Source organism: Crotalus tigris, unplaced genomic scaffold, assembly GCF_016545835.1.
Source record: "Crotalus tigris isolate CLP2741 ecotype Arizona unplaced genomic scaffold, ASM1654583v1 scf7180000017576.4783729, whole genome shotgun sequence".
Taxonomy (NCBI): Eukaryota; Metazoa; Chordata; class Lepidosauria; order Squamata; family Viperidae; genus Crotalus; species Crotalus tigris.
In genome coordinates, this window is record NW_024096487.1 from 1,337,151 (window position 1) to 1,356,382 (window position 19,232).

At 34.8% G+C, this 19,232-nt stretch overlaps 1 protein-coding gene across 3 annotated transcripts in view; it reads left to right on the plus strand.

The window, feature by feature from the left end:
- The window catches only part of ARHGAP1 (Rho GTPase activating protein 1), a 36,170-nt gene that overhangs the window by 4,108 nt on the left and 12,830 nt on the right, over positions 1–19,232 (plus strand). For 2 of the 3 annotated variants that reach the window (XM_039358370.1, XM_039358365.1), the window contains 5 exons: positions 1,918–2,072; positions 2,791–2,883; positions 17,465–17,552; positions 18,018–18,149; positions 18,675–18,761. In XM_039358370.1, coding sequence (XP_039214304.1) covers positions 1,940–2,072; positions 2,791–2,883; positions 17,465–17,552; positions 18,018–18,149; positions 18,675–18,761 — 533 coding nt within the window. In that variant the 5' untranslated portion in view covers positions 1,918–1,939. Of the gene's footprint in view, positions 1–1,917; positions 2,073–2,790; positions 2,884–12,370; positions 12,401–17,464; positions 17,553–18,017; positions 18,150–18,674; positions 18,762–19,232 lie in introns of all 3 variants that reach the window. The other variant, XM_039358378.1, reaches the window with a different exon arrangement.

A 19,232-nucleotide genomic window follows, 5' to 3' on the forward strand; every position in this document is an offset into this window, starting at 1 on the left:
GCTGAAGTTGTTTTGAAGAGAATGAGTCACCTCATTTGGTGGTTAAGGTTTCCATAGAAACTGAGGATATTGCTAAAGACAGATGGTTGGTTGCAATTTAAGCATGTTTCTAGCATTAGCTATTCATTCAAAAGAGTAAAATGTCCTGCTCTTTGTCCCTTTGGCAGCTTCTTCCATCTTTGTGAGAGGAACAAACCATAGCTGAGGTTAACTTTGCAGATTTGCCAGTCTGCATTTATACTTCCTACCAATATATTGTATTTTGTCAAGCTAGGCTTTCTGCACAATACTTTTATAGTCACCTGAAATGTAAGTGTAATGTAGGTATGCATTTTGATATAAAGATATATTAATATTAGCTGTAAAATATGCAGCTAAATTCCCTTCAGTGTTTTCACTGAAATTATGGCAGAATGCTGAGGTATTCTTTAATATGTGGAGATATTTTTGCTGCTTTCTTTATGGAAGTGATGTTAATTTCTAATGTTAGATATAGACTTGTTTTGATCTATTTTTTACATATTTTATTTTGGAGTTGATATATTGCTTGAGTTGATTTTAAGGATTCTCTAATAAGAGCCAGTTTGATGTAATGGTTAAGTCATCGATCTAGAAACCAGGGATCGTGAGTTCTAGTTCTACCATAGGCACAAAGCCAGGTGGATGCCCTTTGGATAGTCACTTTTTCTTTTTGACTTTTTTGTGGTGGTTGTTAAGTGAATCACTAGTCATTAAGCAAATGTAACGGTCTTTAAGCAAATCCATTGTCCATAATTGGTGTCATAAATCACGGTCACATAAGTGCAGGACCTTGCAAACAGCCATAAATGTGGGCTGGTTGCTAAGTGTTCCAAAAGTGGTCAAGTGATCGCGGGGGTGGGGTGGGCGTGGGGAAACGCTATTATAATTTTGAAAAGTGAATTCACAAAATATCACAAAAACTGGTATAGGTCTGGCAGGAGATGATTCTGGAGGCAACAAGGACCCAAACTTTATGTGTAATTACACTTGGAAACTTACTGGCAACAAGTGCTGATCTCACAAACAGATGTTATTCTGTTGAACTGGTTGGGCTGAGCATTCTGTGTCAGTTGCAGTTTTCAAATTGTGTTCAAGTACACCTCATGTAAAATGAATTACAGCAATCTGGGTGAGTAACTACACGAGAGGTGACAAATGCTTCCTAGTACAAGAAGGGGCACAACTGAAGCTGACCATTCCTGGTTCCTATTCCAGCAGAAGTTGTGAAGCCAGAAGAACCTCCAAAGTGTACACCAGATTCTTTAGAAGCAGCATGAGTATCAAAGGAAGTAGAGGATTTCTGTCCCAACAGTAACTCTTGTCTCGTAAGGATTCAGTCTTAGTCTACTTCGGCACACTCAGTCTCTCACAGACTAATGACATCAAGTTTAGATTTCCACTTCTACTTGGCCTAGACTAGATATTAAAGATATTTAGTTTGGATATTAGATATAAAGTTATACAGGTATTTATATCATTTGCAAATTGATGATACCTAATCCCAAACCAACGGAGAATCTCCACCAATAGTTTCACATAGATATTAAACAGATGGGAGAGAGAGACCTCATTGCAATGTTGCCGTTTTGACCTGTACACTAAATAGAAGTACTTCAGTAAATAATTTGGACAGGCCTATTGCCTTAACTTTTCCTATTGCCTTTGTTATGAGGCTCTGAAGGGAAAGCAAATATATTATTAGCCTGTGAGCGACAAAGAAATGAAATGCAACTGCAATCAAAACACTGTTATCTGTGCTCTCCTCTCAAGTTAGATATGAATGAAATGTCTGTCACATGTAGAATGGCATTTAAAGGAGGACACTTTGGGAAATGCCAGTGAACATTGTGAGATGTTTCTTTGCTAATTTGTGAATTTCTGCTGCTTCTTTTCTAGTAATCTTTTGAGTACTTGAAGTATGGAGCAATACCCAGATTTACAAGAGGACCTGAGTCTGGAAGATACCAGTGAGTCTCTCAATCAGCTCAAGTTGGCCTCTCTAGATGACAAAAATTGGCCATCAGATGAAGTCCCTGTTTTCCCAAAGTCTGGTAAGTGTTTCTGTTAATAAAACAATAGCAGGATGTGACTGTCATGTTTTAAAGAATCCATAATATGAAAATATTGCCGGCCTGCAGCTTGTTAAACCAGCTATGTCTTTCTCTGGGAGACCCCAACTGTCCTCCACAGGAAAAGATTGACTGATAGTGATGCTTGCATACTCAGAAGCACTTGTTTGCCTTTTAATACAAAATGTTACACAACCCTGTTCTGCAGCATTCATCTTAGATTTCTTTAAGATGTTGCAAAAGAGTTTGCTTGGTATCCTGAATATAAATTGTAATGCAGAACTCAGATATTCATCAGCAAATAAGAACTGGAATATCATAGGTTGTATATAGCAAAGAAATACCTGTACAGTATAGCTATCCATGCAGTAGATTATAGTTGTTCAAATTGGGATTTGTGGCAGAAGATTTTAAGTCTATTGTTTTGTTCCATTAATGGTGTCATTATATAGTTAAAGCAGATGCTTTTATAAATATGTTTAAACTATCTTAGTGGTTTTGAAATACCAAATGAACAAGTAAATGTATCCCATTTGTACTCCATCATACCTGAATAAAGGTGCAGGGATAGAGAGAAATGAATATAGCCATTCTACTGATGATGCACCTAGACATTTCTCTGTGCTTTTGGACCCTTATTTTGTAAGTTTGACTTTATGTGATATTTCTTCCTCTGTTTATTTGCATATGTGCTGTACAGATGATACCAAGAGCACCCCGGATTCTGCCTCACATCTGCGATGGGATGATCCGTACTATGACATTGCTAGGCACCAGATTGTGGAAGTAGCAGGTACTCTTTTGTTATAGTATAATGATTTGAAATAAAATAAATAATCTCTTTGTAATAATGGTAACAGTCAAAATAAAAATTCTTTTCTCGTAGAAAATTTTAATGATACCTTCTCTAGGAAATCATTGAAAGTTGCAAAGAATGGAAATAATTTTAAATTTTGAAGAACAGGTGGTGATCCAAAGTCTTTGACAGTGCGTGTATTATTTGTCATAAAAAGCAATACCTCTCTCAGATTGAACTGCCGACTAAATGGCTATATCCATTGTGGCTTTCTTGATAAAAATAGAGACTTGGTTTTGAGCCTATTTCCAGGATATTTCTTTAAATTCACATTGTTCACAGAGCTTGGACTTCTAATGGGCTCCTAGCCCTACAATTGCTTTTTGACATTTCTGGATTATATATCATAACTATATAATAGAAATCAGTTCCAGCAGAATAATTATTTGAAAAACTAAAATGAGAACAACAGTACAAAAAAATATCAAAATTATTACAAAAGATAGTTTCCAAATTATTTTAATATATTTTGAACTTTGTAACTTTTTGTAGGATTCTTTCTTTCTTTCTTTCTTTCTTTCTTTCTTTCTTTCTTTCTTTCTTTCTTTCTTTCAGAAGTTTTGTCTCATTCATTGTGGCAAAGGGATAGTAACCTCTTCCTGGAAAAGGCTCTTAGAAAGCAGCAATAAGATGTGATTTGCTTTCAGAGGGCTTTTTAAAATAAACATCAGAATATGTTGGTGTTCTGAAGTGTCAACTAATTTCATACTTTTATATAACATTTGACAGACAATTGGCAGATAAGGTGATCTGTTCAGAACCTACAAATGCTTTTAATTTTTTGAGCGATAGCAAGCATTTTAATTCTCAAACTAAATTATTGGGTACCTTGTCTGATTAATTTGTGGAACATCTGAAAGTGAAGAATCAACCCATTTTTCAAAATCCTGGCTCCATAGACTTGCAAAGAAACAGTTAAGCCCTTTGCTATTTCACTGATAACTAGGCTACAAAGCTGACATTTCTGTTTTCTGCAGGTAACTGATTTATATGTAGTTCTAAATTCAACTATTATCTGAATTACATGCAGACTTAAATTGTCTTTTGAGAAGAATGTGGTATGTTAATGGTTACTAGGAACGATATCATGAGACTGGAAGACTGGACATTGTTTTTAACTTGTATCTAGGATTAATATTAATCATTTTCTTAGTCACTAAGGAATAGAAATGAAGAATGGGTTATTTGCAGAAAATAAATGATAAATTATGGATTATCCAAGATATATGGATAAATGCAGTTGCTGGATAGCTTTTGGACATATCTGCCTGGATTTCTTTGATAGCAACAATTGTTTTGAATTTTCAAACTGCAATTATGTAGTTTTTTTGCCCATTGGTTTTTTGTCCATTTTGAATATAAAGGGTAATTCAAGGAACGCTCCAGTCCTCTACATCAAAATGTATTTAAATAACTTTTATATATAATTTTATAGTGTCTGTTTCTGAGGGATTTTCAGCACAGGAAGTATCTTCTTTCTCTATGCAAATATGATAGGAATGCCTTTCTGTTCTCTGGGTCTGTAACTAGATATTGAACAATTCATGAATCAAGGTCTCCACTGTTATTATTAGATGGGGCTAAACAAAAGAAAACTGTAGTACACATTGTGTTCAAATACATAAGAATAGCTCTATTGCTAACTTCCTCAGATTTCTACCATTTGACAGAATTTATGAATAATGTTCATATGTTCCAGAAACATTGTGCATGTATATATTGTGGAAAGTAAATGATGTTCATATATTCTATACTGCTAATATAGTTTAATTATTTCTGTGTTCATGTTAATTTTATTTTTCTATGTTATCTGTTTTCCATTGTAAACAGGAAATTGTAGTTCGGAAGAAGATTCATTTATTATCTATCTCTTCATTTATGGAGCAGGTGCAAATCAAGAATAGCTTTAAATAAATATATGTTATGCATGTAATTTCATTTCTTGGTTTTCTGGAAGTTTATTTATTGATTGTGTATGTGCCCAACCTCTAAATACCCTGTTGACAAGTAAAAAAATATTTCTGATACTACAAATGCCCATTGATTTTAGGTCTGGTTTATTAGAAAAACAAAAACTGGACTGTATTGAAAGTTTGTTCAGTTCACTTTTCTTCTGCATTTTCATTTACTGTATGCACAAAAGCATTTTTCAGAGGTTCAGAAAGGGTCTCCTAAAAGTATGTTGTATCATATGCATCTGCAGTGTGTAGAAGCGGTCTTCTACTAAAATAAGGCCTAGTTTTTGAATCCACAATTTTCTGTCCCTATTTATATTCATTTCAGAGAAGGGCAAATTGTAAATACTAAAAAACAAATAACTTGTCCAATATTATGAATTGATAGAACTGAAATGAAATGGGATTACAGTTGTTTATTTGTTCAATTTATATAACTGCCCATCTCACATATGTGAAGCTGTGTGGTTCACTAAGTTGAAACACAAAACAAAAATGCAAAAAAATAACCAAAATAATATAACAAAGACCATTAGGAACAATAAAAATGTTAAAACTAGTAAAATATGTAACAGTACAATCCAACTTCCTTACAACATATAGTAGCCATTTAGCAGGCTCCACGCCACCATTACTGAATCTCTAGGCAAGAAAGCCAAACCAGGTTTTCAGGCCCTTCCTAAAGGCCAGAATTGTATATGCCAAAGTTCTGGGGGAATGATCTCTGCATGGAATGGTTGTGTGGTAAGGATTTTAGATTGGATGCTTTTATGTAGTTTCTCTCTGCCAGTCTTATAGGGCTCCCTGGTTTTTCAAGGAATTTTGAGAGATAAAACAGCTAAAGGATACCTAGAGTTTCACTGGAAAAAGACAAAAAGTGAATCTAACCAAGTATAAGAGCCCATTTTAGGGATTAAGAGCTTCAAAACACAATTCTCTTTATGCTGTTATTGTTGGTTGATAGCCTTATTTAAAGTGATCCATTCCCTGCTGTATGAATAGGTAACTGACTCACTTGCTGTGGGGATTACTCTAGGAATCTGGTGGGTAAAGTTGCTTGCATTTGCTCTGAATTAGACTCCAGCTGGTGAGGTATTGTTGAGATGACAGAGGCTCTGTCTTGTTGCCTGGGAAGTATTTCATGCTGTGATTTCTGGGGAAATGGATAAATCTTCACAACTGTTAGTCTCTAGCCACTTGTTTATTAGATCCTCTTCTTCATAGCCTCCCAGCAGATAATGTGTGGATTCATGTGAAAATAAATTCTTCCTTGAGACAGGGATGCTTCTATCTGCCTCTCACACAAAATATCTGGACTGAGTTGTCTCTTATTTTTTTGGAATGCACCCAACCGTCCTGAGCATCCATCCATCCATCCATCCATCCATCCATCCATCCATCCATCCATCCATCCCTCTCTCTCTCTCTCCTCTCTCTCTCTCTTTAATTTGCTGTCCAAGGCAATTCTATTCTACATTTCCATCACACATGCAACACATAATGCAGTATATAACTACTTATAGTCTGGTTTTAATGGATCCTAAATGTCTACAAATATTACAGATTAGTAAATGTATAAAAGTAATGGAGATCAGAAACAATACAGTAGTACTTCTTATTATTTTTTATTTTTTCTACTTTTTAGATATTTTAACTTTTGTTAAATGTGCTTAAGCTACATTTTCCCCTGTCTGTCTGTCTGTCTGTCTGTCTCTATCTGTCTGTCTGTCTGTCTGTCTGTCTATCTATCTATCTATCTATCTATCTATCTATCTATCTATCTGTAATAACAATACAATGGTGATTTTAATATTAACTAATTACTTAAGACCAAAACCATTGTTGCGTTACAAATATTTTGATGTGAATTGCAGTGGTTCTTTTTTAATGTTATATTAGCTTTGAAAGAAAAAAAACAAATAATATGCTTGTAATATTGACATTCTATATTGTAATAAATATGGATATCTTTTTCTTTCCTGTCTCTATTTTCAGTACTTCGAGCTATATAAATAGTAGAATGCTAATAATATCTAACTGTATCATGTAAACATTAAGGTATTGAAACAATACAATGTATCAAGATTTATAACAGAGGAAAATAATTCTCTTCCAGTCTCCAGCCTTCCGCTTTTGATAATGTTCCAAAGAGCCTTCGAAGAAATAGATTATTGGGACCATTTCAGTCAGGTTTTACACTGGAGCAAAGTACAGAGACAGTATTGATTATATTTGTTGATAACTTTTGGTGGAGCTGGGTTAGTGGTGCAACTATTCTGGTTGTTTTTGATCTCTCAACAACTTTTGAAACAATACATTATGGTATTCTTCACTGGGTATAGGGTTTGTGAGTGAAAGATCTGACATTGCAGTGGTTATCTTTTCTCCATGGCCAAAAAGCACTGGTTGGGTAGGCAGTAAGTTATATTTTAGTTTCTTGATTAAATTAAAACTGAGCTGTATGAATAGTTCCAATAGTGGAAAGCAGATAGTGGAAGCAAGAGAGACATATCACGTTGCTTACAAAAGTTCACCATGTCTTTTAAAAATGAATATTTTACTCAAGTTTCTTTTTCTGTTTCAAATGTTACCAATTTTGAAAAATGAGATTAATTTAAATGAGTGGCAGAAGGGTCTTAATAAATTTATCTGGGCAGGGAAAAAGCCAAGGGTTAAGTTTAAAATTATGCAAGACTTCCGTGAGAGGGGTGGACTTAAGGTACCAAATTTGAAATTATATTATGATGCGGTGGTTTTAACACTAATCAGTGATTGGGTAAATTTGACAAATTCTGAGATACTTTATCTAGAGGGATGGGATTTACTTTATGGGTGGCATGCCTATTTAATATTCAATAAAAAAATGGATTGGGCTTTTAAATCTCATATCTTAAGAATTTCTTTACTTAGGATTTGGAGAAAATATTATAAAAGTGATTTCAAAGTACCATTATGGGCTATACCTTGGCATGCGATAGAAGCAATAAAAAGAGGGGTTAAAATGGATATGGTGTCTTACAGACAGTTACTTAAATGGGATGGACAAAACTGGCAATTAAAATCACGGGAAGAGTTAGCACAAGAAAACTTTATTTATTCTTGGTTCCAATATAGGCAATTATTAGACAGATGGAAGATGGATTGTAAGGTGGGTTTTCTTAGAGAAGATGAAAATCTTATTAAGCAAGTGAAGGATTCAAGACAAACCCACATTAAGAGAATTTATGCGGTTTTAGTTGAATTGGATTCAGAAACGGAACTAATTAAAGATTGTATGATAAGATGGGCGCAGAATTTTGGTGAGCCAGTCTCATTGGACACCTGGGAAAATATTTGGGTGAGAAATGTCAAATTTACACAAGCACAGAACTTAAGGGAGAATTTTTATAAAATGTTTTATAGATGGCACCTTGATCCACAAAAAATGTCTTATATGTACCCTGACGTACAACCCAAATGTTGGAGATGTGGTTATAAGGAGGCTTCCTATTATCATATTTGGTGGTCATGCAGAGAGATAAAAGCATTTTGGATCAAAATATGGTGGAATATCCAGAGAATTTTTAGAAGGAGGGTAAAATTTACTCCGCAATTATTTTTGTTAGGTATTGTTACAGATTGTGATACAAAGGAGGTTGTTTTGATGTTAAATTTGATTACAGCCGCTAGGCTGTTAGTAGGACAATATTGGAAGAAGGAATCTTTGCCTACATTGCAGGAATGGTTTCTTAAAGTAGCTTATCTGGCGGAAATGGCAAAGATCTCGGCTTTCTTAAAGCAACAAACGCAAGAGAAGTTTATTGCTGTTTGGGATAAATGGATAAAATTTATACAATTTAGATTGGGTATACAAAAATATTATATAGTTTTTTCATAAGTTTTATTTTCATATATATTATAGATAATCTTTTTATATATATAAATATAAAGTTCTTAATTTAATTTTTATTTTTACTTCTTAAGCCTATATTCTGCTCTGGGAAGCTCAGGGGGGGGGGAAGGGAGGGGGGGGGTTTGGGAGGGGTGGGGTTTTTTTTTTTTAATATATATGTATTGTTTAGTTTTATTTTTTTTGTATATGTTGTCTCTTGTTTTGTATTCTTTTTTCTTTTTTGTAAAATTTATAAAACTTTTAATAAAAAAAAAAAAAAGTTCACCATGTCTTTGATGGTGAAAATGTAAGACAATATAAACTACATACACAGAAATTTTGAACTGCAAACAAAATTTCAGAAGTAATTTGATTAAAAATCAAATGGGACCCTGAGTAAATGCAATGTTGCTCTCAATGTGATAAGTGCAGCTAATGCTCACAATTCCTAATCTTTGTATGGAAGACAGCTCATAATTTGAAGACTGGATATTTCAAATGAAATTGGTCAAATTTACAGGTACAGCTTAGTTTTAGTGATGGCAGAAAAGAGACCTCCAGATTCATAGGCTCTGAAGGCTGTTATAAAGGCAGTGGTGGAAAAAGAGTGAGTATAACTTCTAGGTCAGGGGTGTCAAACTCACAACATCATGTGATGTGTCGTGACGTATCGTGACTTTTTTTCCATTGCCGGCAATGGGGTGGGTGTGGTTTTGGCATGGCGCATCTGGCCCGCAGGCTGGCAGTTTGACACCCCTGCTCTAGGTGGTAGCAGAAAATGTGATACAGAATTCTCTGCTGATTTCAATCTTTTAATGAGAATCTCTTTGAAGACATAGCTGGTGCTAGCCTTGTCATTTGTAGTGCCTAAAACTTAAAAAAATAAAAGAATCTAGGAATGCATAGATAGTAGAGAGTCACTGAATGTAACCACCCACAATTTTCATCTTGGCTCTAGTTCTCATCCAGATGGTTACCTAAAATTAGAAGCATTCTAGTCTGTTGAGCTCATATTTTGTATTTCCATACAGCAGCATTGCATTGTTTGCAAGGACCATTCTCTGAGGTCAGGACTGAGTTGTCAGAGAACAACTAAATGACAAGTTAGAGATAATTAAAGATGAGGTCAAAACTAGGAGGTAATTATAAAAAAATCAGACTCAGATATGGTGAGATATGGTGAACAATGAAAAAACAGGGAAGCTGTAATTCAGAGGATATGTACTTTTTTCAGCATACAGAACAGTATATCCCTGCAGTTCTATTGGGATTTGGTTCCCATGTTTCCCAGCCAGTGTATCTCATACAAATCTGGTGGACTCTAGATTGTAGAGTACTACTTTAGGACATTTGGGGGGGAGATGTTAGTTTTGTCTCCCAATAATATGCATGTTTCTTTGTTTTTGGTAACTGGCAACTAGTTTGTGTGTACCAGCTTTCTTGGATATTAATGTGATATTATAATGGGAGATTTGCTATTCTTGAATAAATTATGTTTATATGAAATTCAAGAAACTGAGATAGCTGTTTATTTAGACCACAGGTCGGCAACCTGCGGCTCCGGAGCCGCATGCGGCTCTTTGAGCCTTCCCTTGTGGCTCCCAGCCTCCTCTGCCTTTGCAGAGAGAGACAGAGACAGAGAGAGGCAATTGCGCTTCCCTGCTTCTGTGTGTGTGTGTGTGTGTGTGTGTGTGTGTGTGTGTGTGTGTGTGTTGTGTGTGTGTGTGTGTGTGTGTGTGTGTGTATGTGTAAAAGAGAGTGCACTCACATTGTTCTCCGAGGAGCTGAAAAGCTTTCTGGGGGGAGCTCCTCCCTTTGCTGCGTCTCTGCAGGAAGCAGGAAGGGCAGGAGAGAGCTAGCTAGCCCAGCTAGGCTGACTCAGGAATTCTGGGAGTTGAAGTCCATGAATCATAAAAGACAGGAGGTTGCCTACCCCTGAGATTGTTGGAGAACAACTTGAAGCTTGCCAGGTGAGCAGCAGATGGGGGGGGGGAGAAAGAGAGAGAGAGAAAGAGAGAGAGAGAGAGGGAGGGGGAAAGAGAGAGAGGAAAGAGAGAGAAAGAAAGAGAGTGGGGAAAGAGGAGTGGCAGACCAAGGGCAGAGAGGGAGGGAGGGAGAGAGACACAGAGAGAGAGACCCTTTTGACATCTAAAATGAAGATAACACTGCATATATCCTTTTTTTACCTGTGTGTGTATGGAATTTTATTCTCTTAAAGCATTCTCTCGGTGATCATTGTTTTAATAGTATGGATATTCCCAAGAGTCATATTTTTACTTTTATTTTTAACGTGTGTGTGTGTATGTGTGTGTGTGTGTGTGTATACACACACACACACATACACAAACTCTCTCTCTCTCTCTCTCTCTCTCACACACACACACACACCTATAATAAAGATAAAAAAGGATATATGCAGTGTTATCTTCATTTTAGATATCAAAAGGGTTTTGCGGCTCCCGGTGTTTTGTTTTTGGTGGGAAACGGGTTCAAGTGGCTCTTTGAGTGTTTTGGGTTGCCTACCCCTGATTTAGACAGTCCTTGACTTACGATGATAATTGAGCCCAAAATTTATGTTGCTAATTGAGAAATTTGTTAAGTGAGTTTTGCCCCATTTTACAGCTTTTCTTGCCATGTTAAGTGAATCTCTACAGTTGTTAAATTAGTAACATGGTTGTTAAGCAAATCTGGCTTCCTCATTGACTTTGCTTGTCAGAAGATCAAAAAAGCTGATCACATGATCCCAGGACACGGCAACTGTCATAAGTATGCACTAGTTGCCAAGCATCTGGATTTTGATCAGGTGACCATGGGGATGTTGCAACGTTTGTAAGTGTGAAAAACAGTCATAAGTCACTTTTTAAAATGCTATTGTAACTTTGAATGGTCACTAATTGAAATGTTATAAGTCAAGGACTATCTGTATGATCAATTACCCTAAGTTTCAAAACATGCAAGAAAAGTGAAAATAGTGATGGATTCTTTTGAGTTACCGTATTTTCCGGCGTATAAGACGACTTTCTAACTATGCAAATCGTCTCCGAAGTCGGAGGTCGTCTTATACGCCGAGTCGTCTTATACGCCGGAAAATATGGTATATTGTATTCATAGCACCCTGATATAAAAGGAAGTAATATATGAACTAGACACAGGAAACTCTTGAGTTTAAACTTTTGTTTTCAGTTCATGCTTTTTAAGTGCATTTCAATGACTGAAAGAAGTCAGACTTTGTGAAACATTCTGAGAGACCTTTATGTTTAAATAAGTTTTGTAGTCTGAAAACATCAGACTTTATTGTGTCAGCCAGAAATATAGTGTTTTTCTCTAGTATAGAAAAAAAGCAAAATGCAACAAAAAAAGTATTTGTTTAGATTTTGGAGAGTCTGAAAAATGGTATTATGTCCTAGATTTATCAAGGAAGAGCATTCTATTTGTTAAGAGTAACAACAGGAAACAAAAATATCCAGGAATGTTTTGATACTCTGTATGTCTTTGTATTTGCATGTAGATTGTTATTCCAACCTTCGTCATCAGTCCAAGGAGTCAGTTTGACTTAAAGGACTTTTGGTATAATGTAACTTTGTTTCTATTCCTCCAGGGCAGGGTGTACTTGATGGGGTCCAGCCAGGTAGGTACAATGCCTAGCCTTCTTGTCATTGGCATTTGAGATCATGGCACTCTTTAGCATGACTGTGACCTGCCGCTGGGTTATCTCAAGGGAGCCCAAATTCTGTGAAGCTGAGGGCTAAACCCCTGTCCTCAAAGTTCACTTTTGTGCATTATGCCAAGTAGATTGCAGCCATGCTTCTCTTCTAAACTGGTGATACAGCCATTTTGGTCATACTACCTTATACAATCAATCTAAACTGAATGTGGGACTTTGAAATTTCCTAGCAGAGCTCTGCCGTGGACTCAGCTGGTGGGCTTATTTTGGGTATTCTTCTCTCACCTGTTAACTTCTTTTTTCTTGGATGGTGATCACTGATGGGTATTGTACCCATTAGGAAATAATTAATGTTAATTTTCCCATTCTGAATTTTTTGTGGGGACAGTTTCTTCGGTAATTAATATTTCTTTAATTTAACATTTAATTTGAAATTCTGGAAGAAGAGATAGTTGCTATTCAATGTTTGCTGTGACATCATTAAATGTATCAAAACTGATTCCTGAAATCTAGAGAATGGGCAGTTTTTTTAATCCTCTGTGTTTTGGTACTTCTTTGATCACTTTCTTTTAAAACCTCCAACATGAATGCTAGATTGCTACTTTCTTCCAAATTTACTTAAGATCAGTTTATTCCATGTCTTTTTCATTTTTATAATCTTTTCCTGTAAATAGTCATAAGCTTACATTTCTTGAAGATTGTATCTTAAATGTCTGTGAGGATATATTTATCTTCACTTGTCTAAATAGACAGGTTGATTAATATAATTTTGAAACATTGGCAATTACCATTTTAAAATTTGTAAATGTAGTCAGCTCCTCTTTTCTTAAGGCAGATTAATTTATGATTTTAAATGCGGAATGAAAGGACTGTCATGAGGAGGGACAGAAAAGAAATCTCCCTGAGCTGTTAAATATTTTGCCTTTTAAAATCCTGTTTTTCCTTAGCCTAACAATACTCTCATACCTGCATTATCTAGGTATAGAAACACACTGGTTTCTCAAGTTTGCTATTGTTGAGCTTTCTAGTTGCCATTGCTTTACAGTTTTTTGTTTATCAGTTATAGCCAAGTTCATTTCAATATCCTATTTTTAGCATTATTAGCTAAACAGTGCATTAAAAGGAGGAAGTGATTCTAGAGAAAGTAATATGTTGCTTATGTAGATCTTTATTCATGGAAAGAACTTGGATGGCTGGCTTATTAACTAAATAATTTTTAGAGGAAAAAATCTTATACTTTAAACAACATTTAAAGTATTTTGCATATTATAAAAAAATCTTTATCTCACATTGGATTCGTTTTTGGAATTTCAAATATCCCAGACAATTTTGAAATACGTCATAGCCCTGGAAATATTTGAAGATAGTCTGGCAGATACTGCAGGTGCATTTTGTATATCAGTGACACATTTTCTTAGTGCACCAAAGAGATTCTGTTGTATAATATGATATTCTTACAATTCAGCATTCAAATTAAAATTCATCAATGCAGTTTCATGTAGATTTAACCAGCTGATTTCATTTTTATTATAATGAGAACTCAATCATTTATTATTTGTTACACCTTGAATTCAATTGTCAATAGAAATATTTCTCCCTGTTATATAAAAATATTTTTAAATATTAAGGCACATATTATGATATAATCAGTTGTCATACTTCATAAATGATAGCTTTTTTTGCAAAACTAAAACACAATAGTAATTAACCTTGTTGATATTAGACTAGTTGGAAATAATTCAAGTTATTAGAAGGTTTTCTCCTTTGCTTTGAACAGTACTTTGATATTTTATTAGAGTAACCAGGAAGCTAAGTATTATCATGGTTTATTTTTGAATTGATGTTGATTTTTCTAAGAAGTTGAGAATTGGGTTTGCTCTAAAAATAAACATTAAAGATGGAGATCATTGCCTATGAACAGTTTTCAAAAGATCCAGCTATTTCTGTGTTTGTTTAGTTTCCACTTTTAAATTCAAACTCAGAATGTTGAATTTAAACTCTGATTATATGCACTGCATCCTGTTAACAAAAATTAGGTGGTAGCCTGATTATCTGATGCAAAAGTCTTCTGTTGCCATTCAGGAATGCTGTTATAGAGCAGTAGAAGGTTATATAATTTCATCTTGCATTTATAGATGTTTTTGTTCTAACTAGCAGATTTTGTTAAATTAGTCAACTAAGGGCTACTTATAGAATATTATAGAATATTTCGTCATTGTGAGTGGGTACTGAAATTCCACATCAGAAATATTAACCTGTCCATATTTAAAGCCTGTTATCAGTTCTCATTTCATAAATTCACACTGAAACAACCACTTTGTCAAAGTAAAATAATATTCACGTTCTGTCTCTGAAAACAGTTATGGTTTATAACTTAAGAAACACTGCCATACTAGCAGTAGGACTAATTTTTTTGCAACTTTTTAAAAGGATCTTTTCTCTTTGACTGTAGTATACAGAATACCATCCTGCAGAACAGAGAAGTGTATCTGCCTTTGTTGAAATAGATGTAAGATAAAAAAAAATGATAAGGGATTCCATTGTACTGTATTAGCTGCAAAACAACGTTATCCCAGTAAACTATTAAGAGCATCTGCAATCTACTCCAGTGCATACATTGGATATGCGTACTGTGTCACAGTAGTTCAATTTTTGGGGAACTATATGACTGTTTCTTAGTGAGGTACTTTATTTTTGGGCAACCATGGGATAAACTGTTGAATGTTGGTCTTGTGACTTGACTGGTAACTGTGTATAATTGTTTCAGATTAGCTCTGCATTGCCGTCCTGGTTTCATGTCTCTCTTAGGTGCCATTTTGTCACAAGTGCCTTCTACCATCATGTGCTTGAATGGCAAATCCTAATGTTTGCACAGGTACAAAAGAAAAAGGAAAGAAAAGAAAATCTTAGGAGAGGGATTTCCAAGCTAATAAGGACAAATATACTTAATAGGCATGAAATGATGCTGAACTCTGGGTGGAAGGCATAGAAAAATGGGGAATGAGGAAAATGGCAAATGGAGTGTCTGGAAACAAGAACAGTGAGTACTCCAACCTTGTTGCAGGTTCCATTTGTATCTGCTATTTGCATCAGTCTTTTACATAAGCAGTGTTTTATTTCAAATGAGTCCATATGTAGCTCCGTATCTCATTTGATACAATTCCTTTCTCCCCTCCCATCATTTTTACATTTACATAAACTGTCCCTTGCTTGATCACTGTTCCTGATATATTGTATATTTAATATGTTGAAAGATGTTCTTGTGAAGGAGTTCGCTTCATTTGAAGCTTGGCAGAATAATGCTGTTTAAACATGTATTAATTATTTCGGTATGTGTAGAAATGTGATCTAAACGCAGTTAAAATGATTATAGGCCTTAGTGATATTTTGCATTGTATTTTGGCTTGTATCAGTCACGAGTGAGCTTCATTTGTCACAGGAATACATACAGTAGAAGTTGTAAATACACTTAATTAAAAGAAAAAGACAAAATGTTCCGCCCGTATGAATTTGAAGTAACAATAAACTGATCAATCAAAATAAAATCTTTATGACAGGAAATTTGTGTTTTCTTTAACAATGTATATACAATTATAATAGTAAAAATATGAAACAGCAAGAAAATACATATAATTTCAGCCTCCTATGCAGATAGTCCCAGCTATCCTATGCAGATAGTCCCCATAGGGAAAATACAGAATTCCTTTCATACGCATATGTTTGTTTAAGAAAATGTGTTTTAGGTAGGGGTTAATTCAAACTTGTGTTTTATCACAGAAGTCAGATTGTCAAATGTAGTTTTTTGGGAAATAAGTAATTTATTCTAAAGCTCAAGATCTTTAACATTCTACTTTTATTATATATTGCAATAGATATATAATGGCAACTAGGTTTCTAAACAGCAGATTAAACCTTGTATGTACAAAATCATATTCATCAGCCTTTCTGTTATTTTCATAAAAAACCAATTCATCTTCTCATGACCTGGCAAGGTAGTGGAACCTCTGTTTCTGAAGTCTCCTGTTGATAACAGTATTATTAGTTTTCATTATAGGCTGCTTAAAAGGCTTCTGTTGATGATCACTCTGATATTAGATGTAATCTGATATTATTGAAAAAACTGGGGGAAGTTTATAATCAGGTACCTGTTGATCTGTGGAGTTCCTTGATTAGGGTATTGTTTTCTGCTTGAACTACCAAGGAAGAAATCACACCCCTACCAACATAGCAAGTAAGTTGCTGCGGGCCGGCAGTTTGACACCCCTGCTGTATATAAACAGGGAGAAAACCTCATACTCACCAGCACTGTTGCCACAGACTTGTTTAGTCATCTGCATGATTCTGGGTTGCAAAAAATGATTATTTTATACAATAAGTGTTACAAGTCAGTAGCAGAATTTCTTGTGACTCTGCACTCTGCTGGTTCGCTTGTCAGTTGATAGAGCTTGAGGGCAGATAATTATTGCCCATTATTTGAGTTTGTTTGCTTTGCTTCCTTGTGGGAATTTTCCTTTTTCATACTGAGTACACAAGAACAAGCAGGTGTTGAGAAATTGGATGCAGTGGGGAAAAAGGTACAACAAGAATACTCTCCTGTAAATTAATCAGTTACTTTTTTTCAGATTGTGTTGAGAAGAGTTTTGTTTTTTGCTTTTCCCCCCTGTTTTGGAATCACAAATATGTGTCATGATGATGCTGTGGATGTTCCTAAATTGAGTTAAAGAGAGCAAATCCACACTGACATCTCATGGCCCAGGGTTGCCATTATCTTTATTGCTTTAAAAAAAAACATATCACTCTTCCACCTTTCATTGGCAAGACATTGGGTGGGCCTCAAGCATTAGCCATATCCAAACTGTGTCATTGGTCTTTTTGCAAGCAAATGTTATGTGGCAGTTTTTAGTTTGGTGTGGAACTGAAAATGGCATTGGAATATTTAAGCATGTGATTAAGCTCGCTTTGTTGCTTTACTATTTGGGGCTCCTTACTTTGTGCTTTATGCTGTGACCTGTAGCATTTCTGTCCTAGGTGATGATAAGTATGGGCGGAAAGTAATTTTGTTCAGTGCCTGCCGGATGCCTCCTAGCTATCAGCTTGATCACGTGAAGCTGCTAAGGTGAGTGTTGCTCTACCTGACTTGCTTAATCTTTGAATTTCCCCAAATGTTTCTCATTCAAGGAGCTTCTTCAGTTCTAACTCACTGGTGGAGAATAGAAGGATTTATATTTTTTGTAGTCATCTGGTCATTAGTACTCTGAGGGCTGGCCATTAGCTCTCAGAGAAGAATATAAATCCTTCCATGCTCTACCATACAGTTAGAACTGAAGAAGTTCCTTGGATGAGAAGTAAAATGTTTTCAAGGAAAAAAACCAAAAAGTCCAGTTGCCTTTTGGAAAAAGCACCTTTGGAATGTTTTTGAACAACTGTTCAGGGAAAATTCTTTAAACACTCATAGTTCATTTGTCAGATATTCCCAGTCACATTTTAGAATCCATGTCTGTCTTTATATATAGAAATTAGATAGTTCTTATTTTGACTAAGTACTGATAAAATTACCGACCATTCCTATCTCTTTCTTCAGCTATTTGAAGTATACATTGGACCAGTATGTGGAGAGTGACTACACCCTAATATATCTGCATCATGGTCTGACCAGTGAAAACAAACCATCTCTAGGTTGGCTGCGGGATGCCTACCGGGAATTTGATCGCAAGTGAGTTGCTGTGGTTTTGGATTTTAAAAGAGTTAAGATGGTATGGATAACGATAAAAGAAATAAAAATGAGAGTATAATATAGTTTTATAGCCTTCTTGGTGAGAAATTTAGGTTGATTCTCTGTTTTTCTTATAGCAGATCAAGTTCCTTTCGGTTAAGAAATGTTTTTTTTTATTAAAAGTTTTAGAATTTTTTTTACAATATATAACCCAAAACCCTCCCCCCTCTCCCCCCCTCCCCCACTTCCCAGAGTTGATTACAGGGTTACAAATAAACAATCATAATCTAACTAACATTATCCAACTCTACTAACAATCAAATCCACAACATACTTTAACTCCTTTTTCAAAACAAATATTAACAAATTAAAAATAAAAATAATAATACAGTTAAACCATAACACTAAAAATAGTATAAATTCAATCATATTAAGCTATTAACAATAACCTAAAATCTACTCGTAAGCAAGATAATACTTTAGTTAAGAAATGTTTTATATACATCATAATTCTTTGTTTTTCAGATACAAAAAGAACATCAAAGCATTGTTCATTGTGCATCCAACTATGTTCATCAAGACATTGCTGATTCTTTTTAAGCCCTTGATCAGGTATGAAAACATGAAGATGCTTTGTTGGTATAGTATAGATGTAACATAAAGTGATTAGGAAGTGAAGCATGTCTTCAGTGCTTTTTTTAAGTAGGCTTAACATAATAAGTTGTAATTTTAAAAATTATATTGTTTTTATCTTCTTTCCAGGAAGGAGTTTGAGGATGCATTATTTCCCCATTTTTTTCCTTACAAAAATGGATGAATTATTTAATATGTAAATTTCAGAATTGTTTAGTATTGTTTTTACCCTTGTGGTTCAATACATTATTCAAGTAAAATATTAATAATTAAGCATTCTAAAATGAAGATAAATATAAAATGTGTGTAAAAGATTAAGAGATAAAAAAAGTTAAAACACTAAGGCCAAGAGTTAAGAGTGTTATAAATTTTGGTTTTTAGCAAAGCATTTGATCGGGTGTCTCATGATTACCAATCTGTAAATTTAGGCTCGTGAGATGTTAGTTGAAC